Below are 24,236 nucleotides of genomic sequence, written 5' to 3' on the forward strand. Positions count from 1 at the left end.
GGTCTTGTCTGTCTCGTCTGTTTTCTTTCTTTTTTTCCCTCCCCTCAGCTGTTGGCCTCTCACTGTTGCACTTTCCATGTGAACTGACTACCCATTGTTTTTGCAACGGAGACATCTAATCTGATTGTTTCAAAGTCGTTCCTGTGTTTTCTCTATTAATAGCTTCCTAGTCTAATTCAATTTCCCCCATACATGGCCGGAGCTGTGTAATAAGACAACGAGGTTAAGTGAGTTTAGTGCCCAGCGTATAACTAGCTTGATTGACTCCATACACCTACACTCACACACAATTACAGTTAGCTGTTGTTTCCCAGCTATGCTAGTAATTGGAACAGAGTGTAAACCAACAGTTAACCAGCCCCATGCGGTTTTGCTTCTACATTAACCGTGAGATCAGATTAACTTTGTGGTTGGAGACTACAGATGCTTTGTTAGGTAAAATATAGGTGTGTAGACGTGTGTGCGCGCGCGTGTGTGTGCATGTTAACTGTAACATGCTGTGCTTCTCGGGACAAAGTGCAGTTTAAACTGCAATTAAGCGGCAGCTTGTGAAAGTCGTTGTGTTATCCGGCACCGATGGTGTCCGCTGTGGCCGTTAAGCCCTGCTGTGCTGAGTTCAACACACACGCACATGAACGCACAGATAAACACACACACACAGGCTGTGGCTCAACGACCTGGGGCCTCTGATACGACCAATCCCCTGCCACATCAGCGCTGACACACTTCCTCTTTGATCGCTTGTTGCCCACAAATTCTTTCATCTTTACAGGGTCATAATCCTTGCTCTCCTACACACCCCAGTGCCAACCCCCCTTGTGTTCTCCCCCTTTCAGCCCCCGTGCAGTTTTACAGTTTCAGAGTTTACTGGGGCCTGCTGCAGCAGTAGGCACAAGGCAGGTAGCCATCGGCTTAAATGAGCCCAAGCTGTCCCCTCTGGTGAAGTGCAGCCACCTTACACACCTGGAGCCCGGAGGAACGGAGCAGTGAAGGGGCCCTTGGCTGGCAGGTATGAGACCTTTACAAGGCCCCTAATGAGGGCCTGCTGGCTGGGGAAGGTGAGGGGCAGACACGCTGCTCTGGTCTGGTGCATGTGCTGCTGGAGTTGTGCCTACTGTATAAGTAATAATGTTAGTGCTACTGTAACGGTTATTGCTGCAGCTGTTGGAATGGTAATTGTTGCCAGGTTTCACTGACAGTTTGGAGGCTTACCAAGTAATGAGGGTGAAAGACCAAGAGAGAGAGGGGTAAGAATAGATTTCAGGGGAGGAAGATGGGGATAGAAATAGAGAAAACGGAGGAGGAATGAGGACAGGGAGTAGAAGTAGAGCAGCTGATTGATCATTGCAGACGACTAATTTTGATCATTTACGGAAGGTTAGACTGTTTGTATCAATTAGATAAGGTCATTGGAATTTAGATTCTGTGCCTAGTCAGCGGATTAAGAAGTGAGGCCTGCGCTGATCACTTTCCCTCTGAATTTAAAAGTTAATTTCCTACGAAGACACCCTGCTCTGTGGTCGTTTGCTAAAAACAGACCGGAACGTTCTGCTCTGCGGCGCATCTCCGCTCACTGCCTCTCCCCGACATTACAGGGTCAAAGCCGTCCGGGGGGATTAAGTCCTTTAGGCTCTGGGATGATGCACAGAGGTGCTGGGGTCCAAATGGAGCGTCCCCCTCACAGGCACGTGCCTATGCTACCCACTGGTAATGGTACAAGGGCCCAGTATTCCTGATACCCTGGATGACTAATGAATTGCTATTTCAGGGCCCCGGTGTGACCTAACACATACATAATCACACACACACATGCTCTCCCAGCAGTTGTGCAAAGTGAGGTGGGTTGGGGGTGTTTCGGTGTAGTGTTCCGCATCATTTGGAGGTGCTTCGGTGCAGCCAGAACTGATGAGGTTCTAATGACTTTATGTACAAAGGGCATCCACACAGGGCCACAGTCCATCATCATTTATGTAGCTGTGCAGCACCACCGCGACTGTGAAACCGCTTTTGGACTCTAAACAGTTGTCTAATCTTTCATTTCTCTTCACAGCACACAAGCACACAAAAGAAACAGCAGCAACAACACTCACTAGTTATCAGTTGTACAGTTAATGGAAGGTACTTTAGTCTTGCAAACCAAGCTCTTTAAATCAGTGACACTGGGCCCCTAACAGCACTGTCAAACACCCTTTAAAAAAAAATTCCCAGTGGTGCATGGAAGCTGCAACAGGCAGAGTTCCCTTTTTACCACCTGAACAGTTTACTTAAATCATTATGTCTCTCTGAGAGCAGCAATGTAAAAGGCTGGAATGGACTTTAGTTTATGTATGCTAGAAAGAGTCACTGTCCCTCTCTGGGCAACCGTTTCTTGCATCTGGTTTGGGTATTTTACCAGCGTAAGCTATCGTTATGATTATTATCAGTGAATCCTTCATGTCCTTTTAAACGAGGCCAAACTGAGCACCTTTATAGTGCTAAGTATATTCCCTACCTGGCGTTTGAGAGGTGTCAGTGCACTAGTATGTTTTACGACACCATTAGCCATGTGAGCTAGGGAGTGCATAAGTAGGGCCAAGGCAATTAGCATGCCAAGTAGCCCTTTATGATCGGTGTAAAGAAGCTGGATCAAACCCTCTGTATAAAAATAAGCATGGATTCCAATTTAGCGCCTAATGAGCAGTGGGGAGTCGGGTTAATATTTTTAGACAACATTTATGTTGGGGATGAAACCCTCACTGGACATACAGGGGTCATAGGCAGGACAGTTAAAGGTTGAAACGTTGCCAGATGTCATCACTTACATCTACCAGAGGTATCTCCTGTATCCCTTTGTCCTTCCCTGACTTTTGTGACAATTTTAAACATTTCACTGCAAGCGGCCAATTAGTCACTATTCAGTATGTGTACTGCCACAGAAGCTAATAGGCAAAACTTTCCTTACTTTGTACATTATTTATTTATTTTGCTCACTGGCTTATGTCACCTTGACATGCCTTTTCCTTCCCAACAATAGACGTGAGTGCTGAATCCTCGGATCCGCAGATGTGTGAACTATACACAACAGTGTTTCCCTGGAAATATTTAATAACCCTTATGCTCCATTAGGCGTCACAGAGATGAAACCTGCTGAGTTTTGTGCTCTGTTGGAAAGGACTGTAAAACAGAATAACATAGTATCATTAAAATGTTGCTCCCTTGCCTTTCTTGACTTCTTTTATTTGCCTATTTGCCTTTCTTTTTTGCTCACTGTCACTGCCATCTTGGTTTCGCCTTGTCTGTCTGCCCACACTGGCATCATCAAAACACTGTCAAAGGTTCAGTGTGAGAGGGAGGGAGATGGTGAGGGAGGCAGATAGGAGCAGGTCCCGGGATGCTTTTGTGGGTAACAGTGTTAAATGAAGCGCGATGCATGGTACACGGCGCCCCTTCAGCAGAGCACACTTCAAAGCCTGTTTTGCACTTGTACTGTCAACATTTGGGAGAGGAGAGGAGCGAGGGTGTAGCAGCCTTTGAGCAGTGTTGGGTCTTTTACCCACTGTTTCTCTTGTTGATGTTTCCCTTTATGCGCCCCACTCTTGCTACCAAATTACTTATTTGCTCGCCACACCATACCATACCATACAGCCAAGGGTATAGCATCGGGGAGGCCTGTCACCTGTAAGGTGGAATTGATCCTGTGACGCATGAGCCCCATTTCTCTTGGCTGGCAGCTCTTCACAGAGAAAACAATTCTTTGAGTGAGATATTGTTTTTTCCTGCTCCTTTTCCTTTTTGTTGATCCCCTTCGCTACTCTTCACGAGAAACAAAACACTACTTTTTACTGACATGCAAACTTTTCTTTGTTTGCCTGCACTCACAAAGAGTTTTGTTTGGACAGGCATGTCACACACGGAATTAAATTGCCTGTTCCTTTTCGCTAGCTGTAGGCGTTTGGCCATATAATGGGAACGCTAACAGTTTGGGATCCTGTACAATATCTGCCCTACTTTTGTATCCATGGTAGCTTGCTTAAGAATGAGTTGCATATGGAGAAACATTTTGACAAGGGTGGATTTTTAGTGGATTTGCTTGAAAATCTTTGATATCGACAGATATATGCATCTACACTATATGTGTTGTTAGGCCATCCATCATGAGTCACACACACACACACACACACACACACACGCACGCACGCACGCACGCACGCACACACACACACACACACACACACACAGAGATGAAGCCATACAAACCCCTTGTCTGTCCCCTGGGTTGGTCTGCTTTAGTTGGCAGGCCTATAAAAGGATCCACACCCACATGAGAACAGTATCTGTCATCACATCGAGTGTCCACAGCTCTCCCTCTGTCTCACCCGGTCTCTTCCTCCACTCGCATTGTTTTCTCTTTTGTTCTCTCTGTTGGTTTGTCCTGCTCTTTGCCCTTTCCCCTTTCCCCTTCATCTTTCCATCTATTTCTGTCCCTTCTTTCAATCGCTTCTCCTCCCTTGTTTCTCCACCTGGATTATTTCCTCGTAGCCTTTTCAGACTATCTCTTAATCTATTTTCCCCTCTCACTGTATCCAACAAAACGGTTGTATTTGCACAGCTGTTTAGTAGGATGTTAGTGTGCCTTGTGGACTGTGAGGAGTATCCAGATCGGAATCAGTGCAGTCTGGCTGCTTAGTGGGGCGTAGAGAACACATGCTGGCCTAACCACTCTGTAAGCACCTCGACGACATATTGGTGACCACCCCTGTGAGACAGAGGAACCCCAAATATCCCACTGTATGTGTGTGAGTGTGTGTGAGTGTGTGTGTGTGTGTGTGTGTGTGTGTACGGTCACAGTGTGTGGATTTGTATGGGATTTATATGAAGCAAGAGTGGCGGGGTGCTCTGTGTGTTCCGCCTTAGGTGGGAGGTGGTCCATTGTCTTTGCTGTTTTTCACATGTGTATGCATGTGATGTGTTAATTGTTGGGCGCACACACACACACACACACACACACACACACACAGAAACACACACACACACACACACACACACACACACACACACACACACACACACACACACACGCCTCTTTGGATCTGAGATTCGTATGTCTCATGCAGAGGATACTGGAAGGCATCATCCAAACAACAGTGTGAACCAATTGAAAAGGGATCATAAAGGCTCGTTCCTATAGCCAGCGCTAAGAGACGCCACTGTTCCTGTCCACAGCATACAGACCCACCATGAGACAGAACAGAGGAGCCATATTGATGTCAGTTTGTTGTCTGCCTGGAGAATCAGAGAGTGTGTCAGTCAGGCAGGCAGAGTAGCCTACAGTACTTCAGCCCAGGAAGGATCCCACAGATGATACTGGCTCTTTGGTGCTGTGACTGTTAAATCTTGTGCTTTTTTTTTCTATTAGTATTCTGATTCAGTGGCTAGTGCTTGTCAGTGTCTTGAATCTGTCTAGGCTAGCGACTGTATCTGTGAGTATGCATACACAAGTGTGTGTACATCTGAAAGTGAGACTGCCAGAGTGACAGTCTCTGGTTGTTGACGCTCAGCCACTGTGATGCTGTTGCGTATTGAGTGTCCATCACTTAAGAGCAGTTTCTTTCTAAGCTCTCACCATCTTTTCAAAACATCACATGAAGTGGAAACCGGTTGCCTTTGGGAGACATGTGACACTCCCTCCCTACTACTGAACATATTTAAAGCTATTGTAATGTGCCACTGAAATGTCTGTTTTAAGTCTTAAAGTGATGCAATGGTGATACAAAAGTAGTCATTAGCTTGCATCTGCTGGTTGCCTGGCAACCTCACAGTAACAACAACACTCCAGTAGAGTTAACTGCTCCGGATTAAGAAAACAGAACATTTCCCTGTCAAAACCACAAATTGTCATTTTTACACTTGGCAGATTTTGTTACCATTAGACAGAGCCTGGCTAGCTGTTTATCCTGGTTTCAGGTATTTGTGCAAAGCTAAGATAAATGGCTGCTGGCTATGGATTCATATTTAGCTGATCGGTATGAGAGCGGTATCAGTCTTCTCTCTACAAATAGGCCTAAGTGAATTTCCCAAAAGGTCAAACCTGTTTTGTTTTTTTAACTACAGGCTGAATAAGTGCCACTGAGTATATAAGCATGCTGCAAATCAGCTTTTAAAATCTGGGACCCAAGACGTACATCATGGCATTGTGAGAAGGATTATCTCCTTTATTTTTAGGGGCGGTGGAAAAGTATGCACACATGGTGTTGTGTGAGGCCTTGAACAACTTAAGTATATTGTGTTGCGTTTCACAATGAAACCGTATTGGTGTCGAGGTGTTTCCTTCTGCTGTCCTTGAGTACATTTCTGAACAGGAAGCTCAAAGTAGATATACTGCTCTCTGATTGGACAGAAGATGAAGATGCAGAAGATATTGTATATTGACACTTTTTTCCCTTGTTTTTGTTTGTACCATAAACGATGCACACATTGTAATCTATTTGGCCAGTAGATAGTAGGCTATATATTTTCTATTGAACATTTGTTTTTATTTGTCATAGAAGTAAGTCTAACCACACAACTTTTAGAAGTGGCTATTTAATCAACAGCTAATTACTATAGAGTTAATGATTTTATCCCTGGTTAGTCATATAAAAAACCCTGACATATGGCACAGTAAGTTCAAGCTACATGGCATTAATAATGTCTTGAAACTACCAGCAAAGCACAGGCCTTGGTTTTGAAAGTGTTTTGGTGCATTTTTCATACCTTCTGTCTTTCCCCACCATCTTTCCATGCTGAGATGACTCTGTTGTCTCTCCAAGCTTTCCCACAAGGCCTTGCCCTGTTCTCTGTTTGTTTGTGTGATCCTTTCCCTCAGGCCACTGTCCCACATCTGTGGAAGTATGAGTGTACAATGCCTGTATAGCACAAGTGTATTCGCAGCTTTGAACAGTGTACACGGCGGACTGTGTGTGTATGTGCATCTGTGTGTGTATGTGTGTGTTGTAATCAGTGTGTAATCCCTTCCCCGAGGCCACTGTTCCACACAGCTGGACTCAGAGAGCCTCTGGAGGGTTTCTGTGCTATTCAAGCATCCTTTGCTCTTTCCACCTGACCGGGTGGTGTGTGTGTGTGTGTGTGTGTGTGTGTGTGTGTGTGTGTGTGTGTGTGTGTGGTTGTGTGTGTGTGTTTTAACAGGTGCAGTACCGAGAGCTGAAACTGGATCCCAATCCCAGTCCAAATAAAAGGAAGAAAAACAACCCCGGGTAGATGACTGTGTCCGCCCACCAACTCCTCTCTTCTCCACTTTTCTTCTTGTGGTCTATTACTGGACACTAAGGAGCAGAGGAAGACAGCTCTCAACCAGCTCGGCTCAACTATCCCTCCTTTTTTTCATCCCCCTTTCCTATTTTCTTCTCTTAAACCCTTCTTTTCGGGCTTTAATAACTCATGATGTGTAGTACAGTTTTCTGAAATGAAATTTTTTGTATGAAAAAGACGAGTACAAGAAGTCAATTATTCTTATCACCATTACCCTTTTGATTGATTTTAAAGGAGTGGGAAGTATGGATGGAATTACCTTTTTTTTTTCTCCTCAGCCATGTGAGCCACTCTCCTCCTTTCTTCTCTCCTTCAAATGTCACACAGAGTGAATCGAGTTTAGCATTTATACATATCGTCCCAAAAAAACATTTGAAGTGCATCCGTGTTTTTTTAAACTATAGGCCTTATACTAACAGTCTGCCATGTCACTCTGCGAAATACTTCTTTTTTTCTTCTTTTTTTTAAGCTAATATTGTACTTATTAAATCATTTTTGTAATATGTTCATATTTTCTAATTGTTTGTACTGAAGTATTTTTGTTTTCTTTCCCTCTTGGATATGGTTACGATGTTGTGTTCATTGGCAGTTATTTGGATTGTTTCAACTTAACTCAGTCGGCCAAGTTGATTAGCAATTATGATTGTAGCCTCCAGAAACACAAACACAAACCTGGACCAACAGACTGAATGCTTGTTCTGGTATCTGTCAATGGCCGACGTTTGCTTTTTTAAGATTGACTCCAAAAATAACACCCTGGGGGGAAAAACAACAATGCTGAATATTAGACAGTTGATGTTATGGTCCGGACATTTCTTACTTACTAAATGTCCAGATAATTAAGCTGTAGCCTTGTTTAACCTCTTGAAAACATGTCGGAATCCCCAGTTAGTCAATCGGCGGACACCACCGAGTCTTCTGCTGTTGTGCTGTTAAAATAGATGTCACCCAGTCTATGCAGAGTGTCGCCAGGCAGGCAGGCAGGCAGGCCTTTAGGCAGCCACAGTCCTAATCTTGTTTGAAAGGCTGGTCTCCTCTCCTCGCATCACAAGGCATTCTCACACACACACACACACACATGCACGCGCACACACACGCACGCATACACAGACTGAAAAGAAAAAAAACACCCATCGTCTCATGTGAATAAACTGCTCCTTTAAGAGATCTCACATACTGTACCTACTCGCTCACAGATGAAAGCATAACATCCCATTTGAGCAGACACATTCTTCTCCCTCTCAGGCACACACACACACACACACACACACACACACACACACACACACACACACACACACACACACACACACACACACACACACACACACACACACACACACACACACACACACACACACACACACTCACAAGCATGCTCTCTGTGATGCTGTGCCCCAGGCTGGCCGCCCTCTCCATCTGCCCCACCTCCTGTGCCCACAGCTCAACTTTGATCTCTTCTTTCCAGAGACAGAGGCTTGTTGTGCATGTGAACCATGTTTGTAAGAGTGTTTGCGTATACACGTTTATGCAATCAAAGACATGTTTCTTTCTGCAGCGCTGGTGTGCGTTACAATCGTATGCCCCCTCCAGCTGTAGACTGATGCGTAGATTTCAGATTTCAGTCGGTGTGTGTGTCGGCATGTAAAAGCATTACGCTTGTGTGTGCGGTGCAGGCAGCCCGAGTGCCAGCTGTTGTTTGGTGCAGAGTTTTGCTGGTGTAGAAGGCCGTCAGCCAGATGAGCAGTAAGTCGCTGTGTGACAAGACAAGAGCTCTGAGGGGACTTAGGCCAGAGATGTCAGAGACGGAGGGATGTGTGTGCGTGTGTGTGTGTCTTTTTTGATGCTATTTCAGACCCCTCTTCCCGTCATGCTTCTCCTCCCGTTTGCTCTCTCTGCGGTTCCCTGGTTCGTCAGTGAGCGAGGTTGCGACCCTGTCTGAGGGGACGGTCTCCTGGGCTTCTTGCTGAGCATCTGTTGAAAGATCACAGCTCAGGCTACATTTGAGGAGGTCTCCTCTCATCCCACTGATCCCTGCCTCCATTCCCCCCCCCCCCCGCCTCTTTGTCCGTCTACTGGTCTGTATCTCTGTCTGTCCGTCTACTGGTCTGTATCTCTGTCTGTCTGTCTCACTCTAAACCCCCTCCACACTGCAGCTAGAGCTCTTCTTCTTCCATTTTGTCATCCTCCTCTCACCCACCCTGTCTGCTCTGCTTGCCGTCACTTCTACCCTCCCTCCCTCTCCACCCATCCATCTTCATGCTTAAATATCAACAGGCTCGGATCTGTCACTCCAGAGGGCCATTGATTTTGTTTTGTTGCTTTGAGGAATCCACTTGAAAGACAATAACAGACTGTCCCCCAAGAGCAGCATCGCAGCCTGATTATAGCCTCCTCAACAAACACACTCTGTGTCTCGTGAAGGATGGCTTTTTATAATGCCTGAAGGGACTGTTGGAATACCAGATATGTATGTCTACTACTGTATGTAGTTATTTTACAGCAAATTGTGGTGACTATTGTGTGTGGTATTGCATCCAAAAACTGTTTTAAAACTTTTTCTTTGTAATTTTTTAATTTGGTTTTTGCTCCGTTTGCAAGCAAACCAAAGTGTTTTTATTTTGTATGACATGAAAACAAATTAATGATATAAAGGAATGTACCAGAGCGACAGCTGTCAAGGGGAAAAGGCACTTTTATTTGCACCAAGTAGAAATGAGACTATTTATTTTTTAAATAATAATGTACATAGCTAACTAATTTATGTTTGTACTTTATACAGTATGCCTGCTGATGGTCCGGTGACGATATTGTAACGTAGGTGTATGCCTGTCTTATTTTGAAAAGATGTCTCTGTTCTGCCTGCGATGTTGCCTGCCCGTGACATCATCTTTATGTGTCCAGTTCAGACCAATGACATTTCAGGACAGGAATAAGGACCTTACACATGGGTTTGATAGGAGGGGTGGAAAGAAAAATATGATGTATATTTAAGGTTTGAAAGAAAAAAGAAAACAAACACAAGATTAAATATTTTTTATCATCTTCAGAGTGTCTGCATTATTGTGAAATGTGTGTCTGATTTCTAATCGAAGTTGGCATCGGCAAATGTGTTATTAGGCCACTCATCTCAGTCTCATATACCAATGTTCACATTTCAGGTTCAGATGTCTCCCTCCTCACCTCTGTTGCTCCATCGCCCACTCAACCCGCTCCAACAAGCACTCCATAGGGCCTTTCTATATATTCATGTTTAGCTACAGGAAGTGGCTTGTCCCTCACTGCTGTCTGTAGCTATGACCCTGAGTGCACATCAGTGCCTGAAGCATCTCAGACCCAAGACTTCTGAGAGAACTGTTTTTTCTCTTCAACTGTGGCCCCCCACACACAAAGCCACTCCCATTTTTCAAAAAGCTCCTTTCAGCCTTGCACCGCAGTAGTCATTCCTTGGAATTGGAGTTCAACAGCTAATTCAGTTATTTTCCTTTATTTAGTTATAAATAATATTTCTTTACATGTGGAAAAAAAAACATTATGAAAGGTAACAGTAGAGAACGAGAACGTGAGGTAGTAACAGCCTATACAGAACTTGTAGTGTTAAACATTTTTGGATTATTATTTTTTTCCTGTGTAGACATTGTAAAGGTGAAATTATCAAACAATAAACATTTATCCAAAACTTAAAAGAGATGCCCACTTTGGAACAGTTACAATCACAGGTTGTACATTCAAGTCGTTTTCAGTGTCTATGTGTCCATTGATCTTATATGTCACAGGTCAGCCACTAGCGCTTCTCCCTGAGACTTCAGACCCTCCAGTATCTCCATAAGGAAGCGTGTCCTCTCTCCTTTGCACTCTTTGACGGCAGGAGACAGCTGGCCCAGGTAACTCCCCCTGCAGAGCTCCAACAGTGTTTCTGTGTCCCCTGCCAGCCTCACTGTGCGCTGGTCTGTCCAGCCCGCGGTCACATTTCTGAGGGAGTGTGCCGCCTCCAGGGCCCTGACCAGCCTGTAGCCTAGGGTGTGAGCTCCGTCGCTGGGTTGCGTGCAGCCGGGAAGACCCCTCTCTTGCTGGTAGGAGAAGATGAGGTGGATCAGCAGAGAGGACCCAGCCTCCAGTAAGGGCAGGTTGGAGACCTCCGTGGCTGTGCCTCTCAGGCCAGTGTCCCCGAGCTGAGCGCTGTGGAGGAGCTCCTCACTGGGCCCCGACACCAGATCCAGTGCTGTCCGCCCGTCTCTGTCAGTCTGCTGCAGGAGAACTGAGCCTGCAAGGGGAGTAGAGGTACGTATACAAGGGATCAGATCATGCAACCTTAATGGACTATGCTAACAGTTCAATCACAGTTCAGGTATTAAAGGGTGGAGTCAGTGATTCTGGAGATTGTTGGGATTTATTTATTTTGACAAAGTCTGTGAGTATCTCATCACAATCTGCTACCTGTCTATACTGTGTGAAAAAAATTAAATAATATTCCAGTGTTGGTACACAGCCTAGACTATTTCGTACATGTTGCTAGCTACGGTGGGCCCCCTTTGTGTACATACCAGTTTACAGAGCCTAGGCTGTGTACCAACACTTGATTTTTTTTTTCACACAGTATGGACAGGTAGCATATGATAAGGAGATGTTCACTGATTTTGACAACAAGTGAACAAGCTTTCTCAATAATTGCAGACTACACCTTTTAAATGCTCCGTGCAGGTGTGGCACATAGCGTACATTGTCATTACTGAACGTTATAACATTGTCTGCATGGATCAAAATGTAAATGGTTACAAGTTGTGACAAGCGTGACTGCAAACACGTTTGCCTGTAAGTACTACTCAAAAGTCAACTCAAGTTTGTTCTGATGGCAGCGAACACTTAATCAATATTGTACAAAGACAGAGTGTTGGAGGGCTTTTGACAAAGTGCACACATGTGTACAGCTTTCACAAACACCACAACACATACTGAAAACCTACATGCAAACGCAACTGACATACACAAACTCCTGATACTCAAACTACTGTAGGCTGCAGCATCATTATCAAATAAGGCGGAAGAGACACTGCACGGGTCAATGGCAGGACACAGCAACAGATATAAATAGTGCACAGCGGCATACACATACACACAAATGCATACGCTGTACACACTCTCACAGTCAAGTGAGTTAAAGTGAACAGCTGTTTTCCCACTGGGCCTCAGTGCCAGCCAGGCGTTTTAGCTCACTTCAGCGCTAACTTCAGCTGACACCTTGTCTTAACTGTGTGACTGGCGGGTCACTTTGTGTTTGTGTAAAAAGGCGCAGAGGGTAAGCGACCTGATGGAAGCTCTGCTTTCCCTGTTAGCTTTTCTTTCTTTCTCTTTTTAGATGTTATGCCGTGAGCGTGCTCATCGCTATTATCAGCAGCACTAACACAGGAAGCTACTGAGTGACAAACTGGCAACCAACCTCGACTGCTCTTCTTAAAGTTAGCTCTGTAAAGGGATGTAAGGAAAAAGGTTTGCGCGGATGATTTTAGATCAGATTCATCTAAATAATTTGTGACTGTTTTACAAATGCCCTGTCGAGGCTTGCACTTTAAATGCATGGCTTTAAAGTTACTGAAGTAAAAGAGGCAGACGAGGCACAGCAATGCGACAAATTAAAAACCTCTCTTCTTTTCCCTTTCTTGAGCCTTGTTTCACTGCACAACAGCCACATCTGGATGTAACATTGTTTTCCCCCCGGAGAGTGAGAAAGGTGACATTTACCATCTACCCTCTCTACACTTCTGCTTTGTCTGTACAGACTGAAAGCCATTTTCCAGCCAGTGTCAGACAGGCCCGTGAGCACTTAGCCTGCACGGAGCGGGTCGAGTCAAGTATGAGCCCTTTGTTTGCTTTCAGATGGACCCATTTCTACGGCAAACTGCTCTTGATGGCACTTGACTGTTCAACCTCGGCAACGCTGCTGCCACTTGCGAGTTTACGGCTCTGTGGAGGCTTGATACCATAGCTGGCAGTTGTTTCTGGTTGACAGACACTGTGGGCCAGCAGGAAGCAGGATGTTTTAAAGGAGGGCAAAGTGACTGTGTGTGTGTGTGTGTGTGTGTGTGTGTGTGTGTGTGTGTGTGTGTGTGTGGTGCACCGTAAAATAAATCACACTCACTGAGCCTCTCAACTGCCATTTTGACAAAAACACAACCTTGTTTACATTTTGACAATGTAAAAAATGTTTGTTGTTAAAAAAAATTCAAATTGTAACGTTAAGAGTTCTGGAATGGCTCTCCGTCTCGCTGCCCGCCCACAGAACTAACACTATGTGCAGCAGTGATGAGATAATCGGTGAGAGCTCACGTAGCTGTTAGCTGGGAAGGTCAGCGCTCATCTACCTTTTAGTGCTTCAAGCCTGAGTGGCAAAAACTGAATCTGCATAAATTGTGGCATTAATCTACATAAACTTTTACATAAGCGGGGAAATTTCAAATGCAGGGGTCAGGCATCGGGGGCAGCAGTCAAGGACGTAGGAGCACAGACTTGATCAAAGTGGCCACAGGAGAAAGGCAGTGAAGGGGAGGGAGATGGAGCGACGTGGCGCGTGTGAGCTAGGTTGATCACAGCAGGTCATAATTGGCCAGGTTTCTATAACAAGCAGGAGTGGCTGTGATGTGTGAAGTCGGGCCATGGCCTGGCACATTAGGCCTTTCACACCAAAAAGATCCATGAGCCAGTTCCGGGCTGGTGCTGGGGCCAGTTCAAAACTAGTTGCAGCCTTATCCCAGTTATGAACCGGTTGGTTTCACAACGACCAGAGCCAGCCATGGAGCCGGCAAGAGAGCAACGTCATGACGTCACTGTAAACGTGTGTGTACGTTGCCCGACGCCGCTGCTCTCGTGGCTAACGCTAAAGCTAGCTTTAAGCACAACAACAGCGGCGAATACGTCTTATTTTTACACGTGTTGGCTCTCACTTTCTGGTGAATTGGGATCCGGTCACCCTACTTTGCAAACAGGACCCATACAACGTATTTTCGCCAGTCAATTTGATCGCTACTTTCGGTAATTATGTTATGTTTACGTCTCGTAGTAGCGGTGTTTTTAAATATGGCGGGCATGAGGTTTGAGTTGGTCTGGTTGGTCAGGATAATCCCTCCCCCGGCCGCTGGCGCAAGCAGTTCTTACCTCAAACCCTGCTCAATCCTGGGGTTTGAGTTGAACCGGTTTTTACAGCCCGGAGCCGGCTCTAGCTCCGATTTTGCGGCGGTGTGAAAGGCCTAGCAGTGCAGGTTCAGGGCCACAATATATGGAGTGTTGTATAGAGAACACTAGTACCCCTTATCTTCACATGTGAATTTGTAATATCATGTCTACTGCTAAACGGGTCCGCCTTTCTTATGAGCTTTATAAAAGACAGTGGCAGTTTTTTCCCTCACAATCTGTCCTATTCTGCAGCTTCCATTGAGAGGGCCAGCCTTGGACCGAGCTCTGCAAGTAACCCAAAACCCAAGCACTCTGTGTAGTGTTTTCCAAAGAAAATAACAGAGGACAAGGTTTAATTCTCCCACTTCTACTCAATACTTCTCATTTGATCAAAAACCATTGCACTATACAGGGAGGTTTAAACATGCTAGAGAAACTAGGGATAGCTTAAGTGAACAATGTGCAACGGAATACATACATATTGAGTGGATGTGCGTGAACCATATTTATAAAATTACTTTACACCAGTCACAATTGAAATGCATGAATTCCATGCGTCGGTTAAATAAGATGAAACGCCTACAGTACAGTCTCCTCTCGTGGGAAAATGGCTTGTTGCAGCAGCAGAGATATGTAAAACGAATAAAGCGGAAATAAGGATAATTTAAGCACAACGCACCAGACAAAGCAGCGCCCGACCACACTGCACAATCAGATCCCCAAATGGATGTGTAACGTCAAACAATAGAAAAACTTGTTGCACTTGTGTTTTAAAAAGCAGAGTGACCCACAGAAAAAAAGTCAGCTTTTACTCTGGGCATGTGAAAAAATCTGCCTGAAAGCAGAATTCCACCCAAAGTAAAATAACAGCAATCTTCTCCAGTGCTTTTAGTCCAATCCAACCTACCACCGTCTCTCCAAGCTTTCTCCGTGTGTCATGTCTCAAACATGGCTCTGTTCCTTCACACACACGACATTCCTGAGAAAGCCAGTCCGACTGACTGTATGGCTGCGTGGCTGATTGTAGATCTGTCTGCCTGAAAGCTAACTGTGCCTGCTGGTGCGTGCTGTTTTGCAGCTTTGTCACATTTGCATATTTACCTGCATGCCATCCTCCCTTTGTATTTCCATTAAAGCTTCAGCCTTTCCAGGATTCCAACTTTTATTTTCCTCCCTGCTTATTACTTGTATTTTTCCCCACACTGGACAAGAGTATCAGTTAGTGCTCATTATACATCGTGGGATATAACACACACACACACACACACAGCTCAACTGCACTTAAGATTTTAAATGTAATAGCCAGTGCGTAATTACATATTTTTCTAACAGAAGACATAAAAACAACATCAGCTGTTTAATACATAATACAAACATACACACACACACGCTGTTGTGAAACTACAGGCTGGGGAATGGTTTCGGTGCAGGGACGGTGACTGAAGTGAATCCAGGTATTGGCGCTGGGTGTCAGATATGCTACAGTGGAGATAAACACTACACCTGGGGGATTACATGAAAGCGCAGGGTAATTACACCATCCTTAATGTGTGTGTATGTGTGTGTCTGCGCGTGCATGTGTACATGAATGTGAAAATGCCCAAGCTAAGACCTCGGCTCTGAAGCTAAAGCAGAGGGAGGGCATGCACATGCTGAGCAAAAAGCCACCGCCTGATGCAGTCTGACTGCCACACACACACACACACACACACAGCGCAAAGCCCTTTGGCCTTTAGAGGGCAGGCGAAGACAAGAAATATAAAAGGAGAGCTCCCTCCCCCTATGTCTCTCTCTCTCTCTCTCTGGTCTGAGGCTGAGGCAGACAAGCTGGGAAGCAGGCAGCTCCACAGCATGGTAAACATCCTCTCTCTCTCTCTCTCTCTCACTGCCTGAATAAGAGAGGCAGGGTGAGTGTGTGAACTGCAGCCAGGGGCATGGCATCACATATCCACAGGGAGCTGCTAGCTAGCGACTAGAAAACCACAGCAAAAACAACAAGGCCAACCATGTGAGGCACCAAAGCAGCCGGCGGAGAGGCATCAGACGCAAGGAAAGAGAAACAACCAGACAGACGAGTGAATATGCTAAAATCCCCCCTCTGCTTTAGCAACAGTGCCTGAGCGCTCACTGATATGTTCTCATCCCCTGCTTTTCTACCATGACATGTCAGGGTATAAAAATCACGGATCGGGAAAGCCTGTGGAGGTCCCATCAAATGAACCAGTCGGGTCAATACCTTTCGTGTATAAAATATTACGGTATAGGGGGGGGAACTGTTCTCTATTGCCTCTGTAACATTTCCCCTTTTGAATTCTACCATCCAAATTCTGCTTCAGTCATTTGAGCCAATCACATGCTCTGTCCCCCCTCTGTCACAGGTTGATTAGCGTGTTCCTGGGCTCCTCATCAAAGACACAGCCGGGTCAGGCACAGTTTGCAGTTCGATCGTGGCCTTTAGGAGAGGAGGTGGGGCAGACAAGGTATAATAATAATACATTTTATTTAAAAAGGCACCTTTCATGACACGCAAGGACACCATACAATGTGACAAATACAGTACAATCAATTGATTTAAAAACAAAAATGGGATGGGAAGATCAGGAGGGGTAAGCAAATTTGAAAAGATGAGTTTTGAGTTTAGATTTGAACAGGGATATGGAGTCAGTGTTGCGGATGTCGGGGGGTAGTGCATTCCAGAGCAGGGGAGCAGAGTGGCTGAAGGCTCTGCTCCCCATCGTGGTGAGACGGGCAGAGGGGACAGTGAGGTGGACAGAGGAGGAGGAGCGGAGTGCACAGGAGGGAGTGGCAATTTGAATGAGGTCTGTTAGATATGTGGGTGCAAGGTTATGGATGCTTTTTAGGATTTTAAATTGAATACGGAAATGAACCGGGAGCCAATGAAGCTGGTGAAGGACAGGGGTGATGTGGTGAGAGGAGGGTGTTCTGGAGATGATCCTTGCTGTTGAGTGTTGAAGTTGGAGTTTATGGAGGGTTTTTTGGGGGAGACCGAAGAGGAGGGAGTTGCAGTAGTCGAGCCTTGATGTGACCAGACTGTGGACAAGGATGGTGGCAGTGTGTTGTGTAAGGGAGGGGCGGAGGCGGTTGATGTTTCGTAGGTGGAAGTAGGCAGTCCGGGTAATGTTATTGATGTGGGGTTGAAATGAAAGTGTGGTGTCGAGGATGACACCCAGACTCTTAACCTGGGGGGAGGGTGAAACAGTGGAGTTATCAATGGTGAGAGAAAAGCTGTCGGTTTTGGATAATCTTGATTTGGTGCCAATGAGGAGAACCTCGGTTTTGCTGCTGTTTCATTTCAGGAAGTTTTGAGTGAACCAGGTTTTTATTTCTGAGATGCAATCAGTAAGGGAAGTGGGCGGGAGAGTGGACGAGGGCTTTGTAGAGAGGTAGAGCTGGGTGTCATCAGCATAACAGTGGAAATTAATGTCAAATTTGCGGAAGATATTGCAGAGGGGAAGGAGGTAAATGATGAAGAGTAGGGGCCCCAGGACAGAACCCTGGGGAACACCTGTGGTGACGGGGGAGGGGCTGGATTTAAAAGACTTTAGTAGAACAAATTGAGTATGGTCAGAAAGATAAGATGTGAACCAATCTAACGGAGTGTCGGTGATGCCAATGGAGGATAGTCTGTTGAGCAGGGTGGTGTGACAGATGGTATCAAAGGATACACTCAGGTCCAGGAGGATGAGGATGGCGAGTAGTCCCGAATCAGCTGCCATAAGGAGGTCGTTGGTGATTTTGATGAGTGCAGTTTCAGTGCTATGAAGTGGGCGGAATCCAGACTGGAACTGTTGTAATTGTCAGATAGGTGAAAATGGAGTTGGGAGGCCACTGTCTTTTCCAGGATTTTGTAGATGAAGGGAAGATTGAATATAGGACGGAAGTTGTTGAAGTTGGAGGGGTCTGCACCAGGTTTTTTCAGAATTGGGGTGATGGCAGCAGTTTTGAAGGATGTAGGGACAGTTCCAGTAGTAAGAGAGGAGTGGATGATTGCAGAAATGAGAGGAATTAGGGAGGGGAGGGAGGCCTTAACCAGATGTGTGGGTAGGGGGTCAAGTTGCTAGGTGGATGGCTTGGATTTCTGAATGAGTTCAGTTATTTCTGAGATAGCAGGGAGCTGGAAGGAGGAGGATGAGTGTGTGGAAGGGTGAAATTCGGCTGAGATATTGAAATGAGGGGTTGATCCAAGGTGCTGGTGAATGTCTTTGATTTTATCAATGAAAAAGGTCATCATGGAGTTGCAGAAGGAGGTTGTGTACAGGTGAGAGGGGAGAGAATCCTGGGGTTGGGTAATTTTGTTAAGAAGGGAAAAGAGTGACTTAGAGTTTCCTTTGTTGGCAGTGATCATATTGGAGTAGTAGTGGGTTTTAGTGCTGGCAGTGGAGTCCTTATAATGCAAGATGTGGTTCTTGTACATCTCTTTGTGAATACTGAGACCAGTTTTCCTATGAAGACGTTCAAGTTGCCGACCTTTGGCTTTCATTAAACGGAGATCGGGAGTGAACCAAGGGGCGGAGACGGAAAAGGAAACAGATCTGGTTTTTAACGGAGCAAGGGAATTAAGGATATTATTGAGTCCAGTGTTGTAATGAGAGACCAGATCATCAGGAGTAGATCGATTATGAATGTCAGGGAGGCAGGAGGAGTGGATTCTGGAAGTGAGAGTGGCAGGGTCAATATTTTTTATATTACGAAATGAAATAGGGCGGGGTTTTTTTGAGATGGAGAGAGCAAGTTTAAATGTAAATGAGAGGAGAAAATGGTCAGTTATGGGGAGTTCATCAGTTGTGAGATCAAGGGGGGTGACACCAGAGCAGCAGATTAAGTCCAGAATGTGTCCTTTGGAGTGTGTGGGGAAAGTGGTATGTTGTTGACATCCAACACTCTCTAAACAGGAAGTAAAGTCTTTGGTGAGAGGCATATTGATATTGTCCATGTGAATGTTAAAATCACCCAGTAGAATTATGTTTGGTGAGAGAGAGGATAAATGGGTGAGAAAGGCAGCAAAGTCATTTAAAAATTCACTATTTGGTTTAGGGGGGCGGTAGACAGTAGCAATGATGGTTGGAGTGGGACCAGACAACTCACAGACAACAGACTCAAACGAGCTGCAGACAGGCACTGACACCGGCGAGACCTTCAACTTATCGCGGTAAATCATCGCGAGACCTCCTCCCCGGCCAGAGCCACGGGGTTGACAGATGTAAACAACCCGCTTGGAGTGGATTAAATCAGCTGCGAAAAGTCGTTGGGCTGTTGCCATGTCTCGGTTAAACATAAAAAGTCTAGCGATGATATCCTGAATGAGATGTCCTTTGCTTGTCAGTGAGCGGATATTAAGCAGAGCGAAGTTGAGTGTGGTGTTTTGGCAGCATCAACGGTCAGTGGAGACGCCAGTTGAGGCTCAAACCGGAGCAGAGCAGGTAAGCTAGCAGCCAGTGGATTGTAATTTTCACAGAAACGGTAGTGCCAAAACATCGTAGAAGTATTTCAAATGATGCCAATCACATTGTCCGATTAGGTCATCGAATCATAAAATACATGCTGATGGTATGAAGAAGTTAAAAAGTTCAAAAAGTTACAAAGTTACCGGCGAGCAGCGGCAGCAAGTTGCCAGCGTTCACTCGTTGCCATGGTATGATGTAAAAAGCATGGACACCAACTGCTAGATTTGTGTAATCCCCTGCCACTAGTAACACTTGCGATGAGAGGGGGGCATCAGCTATTTTCTGATTTACTGGAGGCTGATCAGCGGTGGACGATAATAAGCAAGCTAAATAATCAGAGTTGAGCCCCCAAATGAACCCCTAACTGGTCTCTTGAATCATAAAAAAAGGCTAATCACTGCCATTAGCTGTTAGCTTAATGCCATTAATATGCCTGCATCATCATGTACAAGCAAATTAACAGTTTGATGTCATTAACAAGCACACAATGTGATTTTGTAACTTGATTGAAAAATAAATAAATTAAGGCTGTGGTTTTTAGTCTACAAGCTCTCGCAGACACAATTACTGGTATTTTCCTAAATCTAAAATGCTCTTTTTTTTGTGCCTAGCATAACATGATAAGATGCAAAAACGTGCAATTATGTCATATACGTTTTGCAGGTAAGGGGGATCTAAAGTCAAGGATACATCGTCTGAACAAACACAAGCGTTTGTAGAAACGTTTGAGCCAATCTATTTGTTGATATATTTCACTGGATGAATTCAAACTGGTCACCATGGCAATAATAAAAAAAATCCCATAAAAAAAAAACTTCAACATTTACATCTCAATCTCGTTACGTTGGATAAACCAAAACACACACTGTCAACAGTGTACATTGGGACTATAACTTCAAGGTTGTTGGCTAGATACATACAGAGCCATAATACAGAATTATAACTTAACCGTTTTAGTTAAATCAAAGAGGAACAAGTCATCTCCAAAACCTTTTCCCTGGATAGTTGTGTGAATAGGATTATTACTATAAAAAAATGCAATCATATAAATGGCATTAACAAGCTACTGATTTACACACAGTTTTGGCAGCAGTAATAATACTGTCACATTTGACCGCACCTTTATGAGGAAGTCAATTCTCTGTATTATACGAACCTCTTACATTTTAGGGGAGAACGGGGTAAGTAGGCACACTTTTTACTCTAGTGAGAATTGCTCATCACCTAAACATCTTTCAATAGTCATTCCTACATTAAATTGAAGCTTAAGGTGTTGGCTTGAAATGTGTACCCCTCACTTTTTCTATCTTATTGTAATAAAGAAGAAATTAATCATCAAACAACCTTACACATTGTGACAACCGACCCCATCAAGGGGTCGGTTGTCAAACACTATGGGGTTGTTTGTTAGCCTGGTCCAACCAGACCATCGTACTTCATTTCATTTGTACAGAAGGTCTGGAAGTGCTGTAACGGCAAACGTTCACTCACTTGGAGGCGGGTGTCTGTTGAAGTTTAAAACTATTAAACTAAAACTAAACTAACTAAAACTATAGTTTACCCTTCAGACTTTGTATGGGTAACATGTTTTGTTATAAACCCATTGTGTAAAAGCGTAGAAGAAAAATACTGAGGAGCTAAATATTTTCAATTTGACATGAAAAACACAAACAGTCGTCTCACCTCAAATTCAGCAGTCTAACTCCAAAGAAGACTATGTAGGTGACCTCTGATCCCAATTCTGGATATTTACATACCAAAATTTCACAGACAGCGCCTTCTGGTTCCGAGATATAACGATTGTGACAACCAACCCGTGTGACAAATTACCCCGTTCTCCCCTACTCTCTGCTTGTGATTTCAAAAACACAAAATGTCTTCACTTCTTTTTATTTTCTATCAGCGTGATTTCAATATACTATTCAATTCCTTCCAGAGTCGTTGAACGTTTTATCAATGTTTTGATAAAAGCTGAATTCGGACGGTTACTGACATTTTTGTTTTGTTTGACATTTTGACAGACAGAAAAACATCTTCATGGCACAAAATCACACCTTGCTTTCTGCAATGCTGTTTCTCTTTTTAAATCTGCACGCAGGCTACAAAACGAAATAAATGAAACCTTGAACTCCAGCTTTGTGTATGGAGAAGCATGTCTTCGACACTTACAAAATACAAACTATACAAAATTATACTCCGGCAGAACCTTGTTGGTGAATGTGGTCAGAAAAAATAAAAAAAAGTTCCTTGGCCTCTGCCCTTCCCTTTTCACTGAACACAGCTCCACATGGCCTTCATGCCAACTAAATGTTCAAGCAGTTTAAAAAGGAGGTAAAGGGCAAGATGTGTGTTTGTTCCCTACATAAAGACAGTTCCGCGCATAGGTTGCATGCAAGAAACCTCTGGTTACAAAATCTTCACCATCCTTTGATCCTCTCTTGCCCTCACGTGTAAAAAAACAAAACCCACACAGTTTATCTGAAAAAGGAGTCTCTCTCACTCTCTCTCTCACACTCACTCTCTGTCTCTCTCTCTTCTTGGAGCAAGTTTAGGAACAACCAGGGAGTTTTTTGGATAGGGCTTCAGACTTAATCCTGGCAACCATCCATAAAAACAGAGAGAAAGGTTTGGGTGGTTGGGTGGCGGGCGGGGGGGGGCTGGAAAGCGATAGACAGGCAGGAAGAGAGGAAAAAGAAGGTGAAGAATCTAGTGAAAAATTCCCAGCGAGGGAAGTCCTTGAAATACAGCCTGGAGAAAGCTGCAGTTGAAACGTCAACACACCCGACTGAAGCCGAGGGCTCCAAACACAGCCTCACCTCTTATAGTTTGAGCACTCAGCTCCCCCGTAGTTACCAGTTCAGGACCCAAAGGGAAATAAAAGCTGAACAGAATGAACTTTCTTTACCGTGCTGACAGTGAAGAGGCCCACGTGTGTCTAATGCACTACCTGTGTGTGTGTGTGTGTGTATCTATGACAGAGATAGACAAACAGACAGAGACAAACCATGACTGACTCCAGCGATCCGAGGGGACTGTGTGTTTCCTGTGCCACTGAGCAAATGACATCTTTCTGCTCCACAAACACTTGTTCACATTAGGATCTGCAGGGACCCCGGGACACTGTGCATTAACCGGTTGTGTGTGTGTGTGTGTGTGTGTGTGTGTGTGTGTGTGCATACGGGAGATGCACAAAAATCCAGAGAGAAAAGCAGAGGCAGTCGTGTTGCAACCCATCTTGCCTTCTTTGAACTTGACTCAAGGTAAACAATTAGACAAAAGAGGAACAACAAAAACACCTCTACACATTGGCGAACAATTCTTTCTGCTCCCATACCTCTTCCCCGTCAAGCACCTAAACGTGTGTGTGTGTGTGTGTGTGTGTGTCTGTTTACAAGTCGAGGTGGACTAGCTGTGCTTACTAACACGGTGGGCTGTATTGAGAGGACGCCATCAGCGATTACGCTCTCAGGCCCGAGTGGTGACAGCTTAAAGGCTCTTTTCTTCATTTCTCCAACCCCTTTGCTCACTGACACGCCTCCTCTTTGTGTGTGTGTGTGTGTGTGTGTGTGTGTGTGTGTGTGTGTGTGTGCATGCCAGGTCTGAACTGCACCACTAAAGGCTTCGGGTCATTTTCCATTCCAATCAGGGGTACCGGCTGCCCTGGCCACCCTGCAAAATCTAAACACTCCTTCCAGCTGAGGAAGGGGAACTGTCAGCATGCACACGCACACACACTTAACTGCAAACCAGCATACTCATTACAGCATTTGAGATTCAAGAAAATACATTTGCATGCATACACCAAAATATATAGACAAGGACACTCCTGTGCAGTGCAAAACCTAGACAAGAGCAAGCGTGCGCACACACACACACACACACACACACACACAGGGTCATGTGGGGCGGCCTTGGGCAATGGGAGGAGGAGGGGGAGGAGAGCAGAGTCAGCCTTGCCCTCAGCCATGGCATCCTTTCCTTGCCAGCTCCATAAGCCTAAGAGGTAGAGGGGGCAGGGGGTAGGATCCATCCGTTCCTCCCCCTCCATTCAATTCACCCCTAAAAACACACACACACACACACACACACACACACACACACACACACACACACACACACACAGAGCCCAGGCCTGCAAGCAGACAGGCTTACAAAGGGGGTGAGATCACTCCCAAATAAAAGGCTTTGTTAGTGTGCCAGTGTCAGTGTTGCCCTCTCTGGCCTACCAAAGCCTTGGCAGCTAGGTTCAGCCTGCCTGTTGGAAACAACTAGGACAGCAGGGTGAACGCTTCAATAAAAATAAAAAATTGTTTCAGG

General features: G+C 45.0%; 2 protein-coding genes across 3 annotated transcripts in view; one reads left to right on the forward strand and one right to left on the reverse strand.

The window, feature by feature from the left end:
* Positions 1-7,236, forward strand: part of mctp1a (multiple C2 domains, transmembrane 1a) — a gene marked incomplete at both ends in the record, with an annotated part of 123,428 nt that extends 116,192 nt beyond the window's left edge. Inside the window, one exon of the mRNA XM_080048147.1 lies at positions 7,165-7,236. Coding sequence (XP_079904273.1) covers positions 7,165-7,236 — 72 coding nt within the window. The remainder of the gene's footprint in view (positions 1-7,164) is intronic.
* A 3,537-nt stretch (positions 7,237-10,773) lies between these two features.
* Positions 10,774-24,236, reverse strand: part of slf1 (SMC5-SMC6 complex localization factor 1) — a 33,591-nt gene continuing 20,128 nt past the window's right edge. For both annotated transcript variants that reach the window (XM_080045667.1, XM_080045666.1), the window contains exon 18: positions 10,774-11,551. In XM_080045667.1, the coding sequence (XP_079901793.1) occupies positions 11,058-11,551 (494 nt within the window). In that variant the 3' untranslated portion in view covers positions 10,774-11,057. The remainder of the gene's footprint in view (positions 11,552-24,236) is intronic.

The sequence above is a fragment of the Ammodytes marinus genome (assembly GCF_949987685.1).
Source record: "Ammodytes marinus genome assembly, chromosome: 2".
NCBI lineage: Eukaryota > Metazoa > Chordata > Actinopteri > Uranoscopiformes > Ammodytidae > Ammodytes > Ammodytes marinus.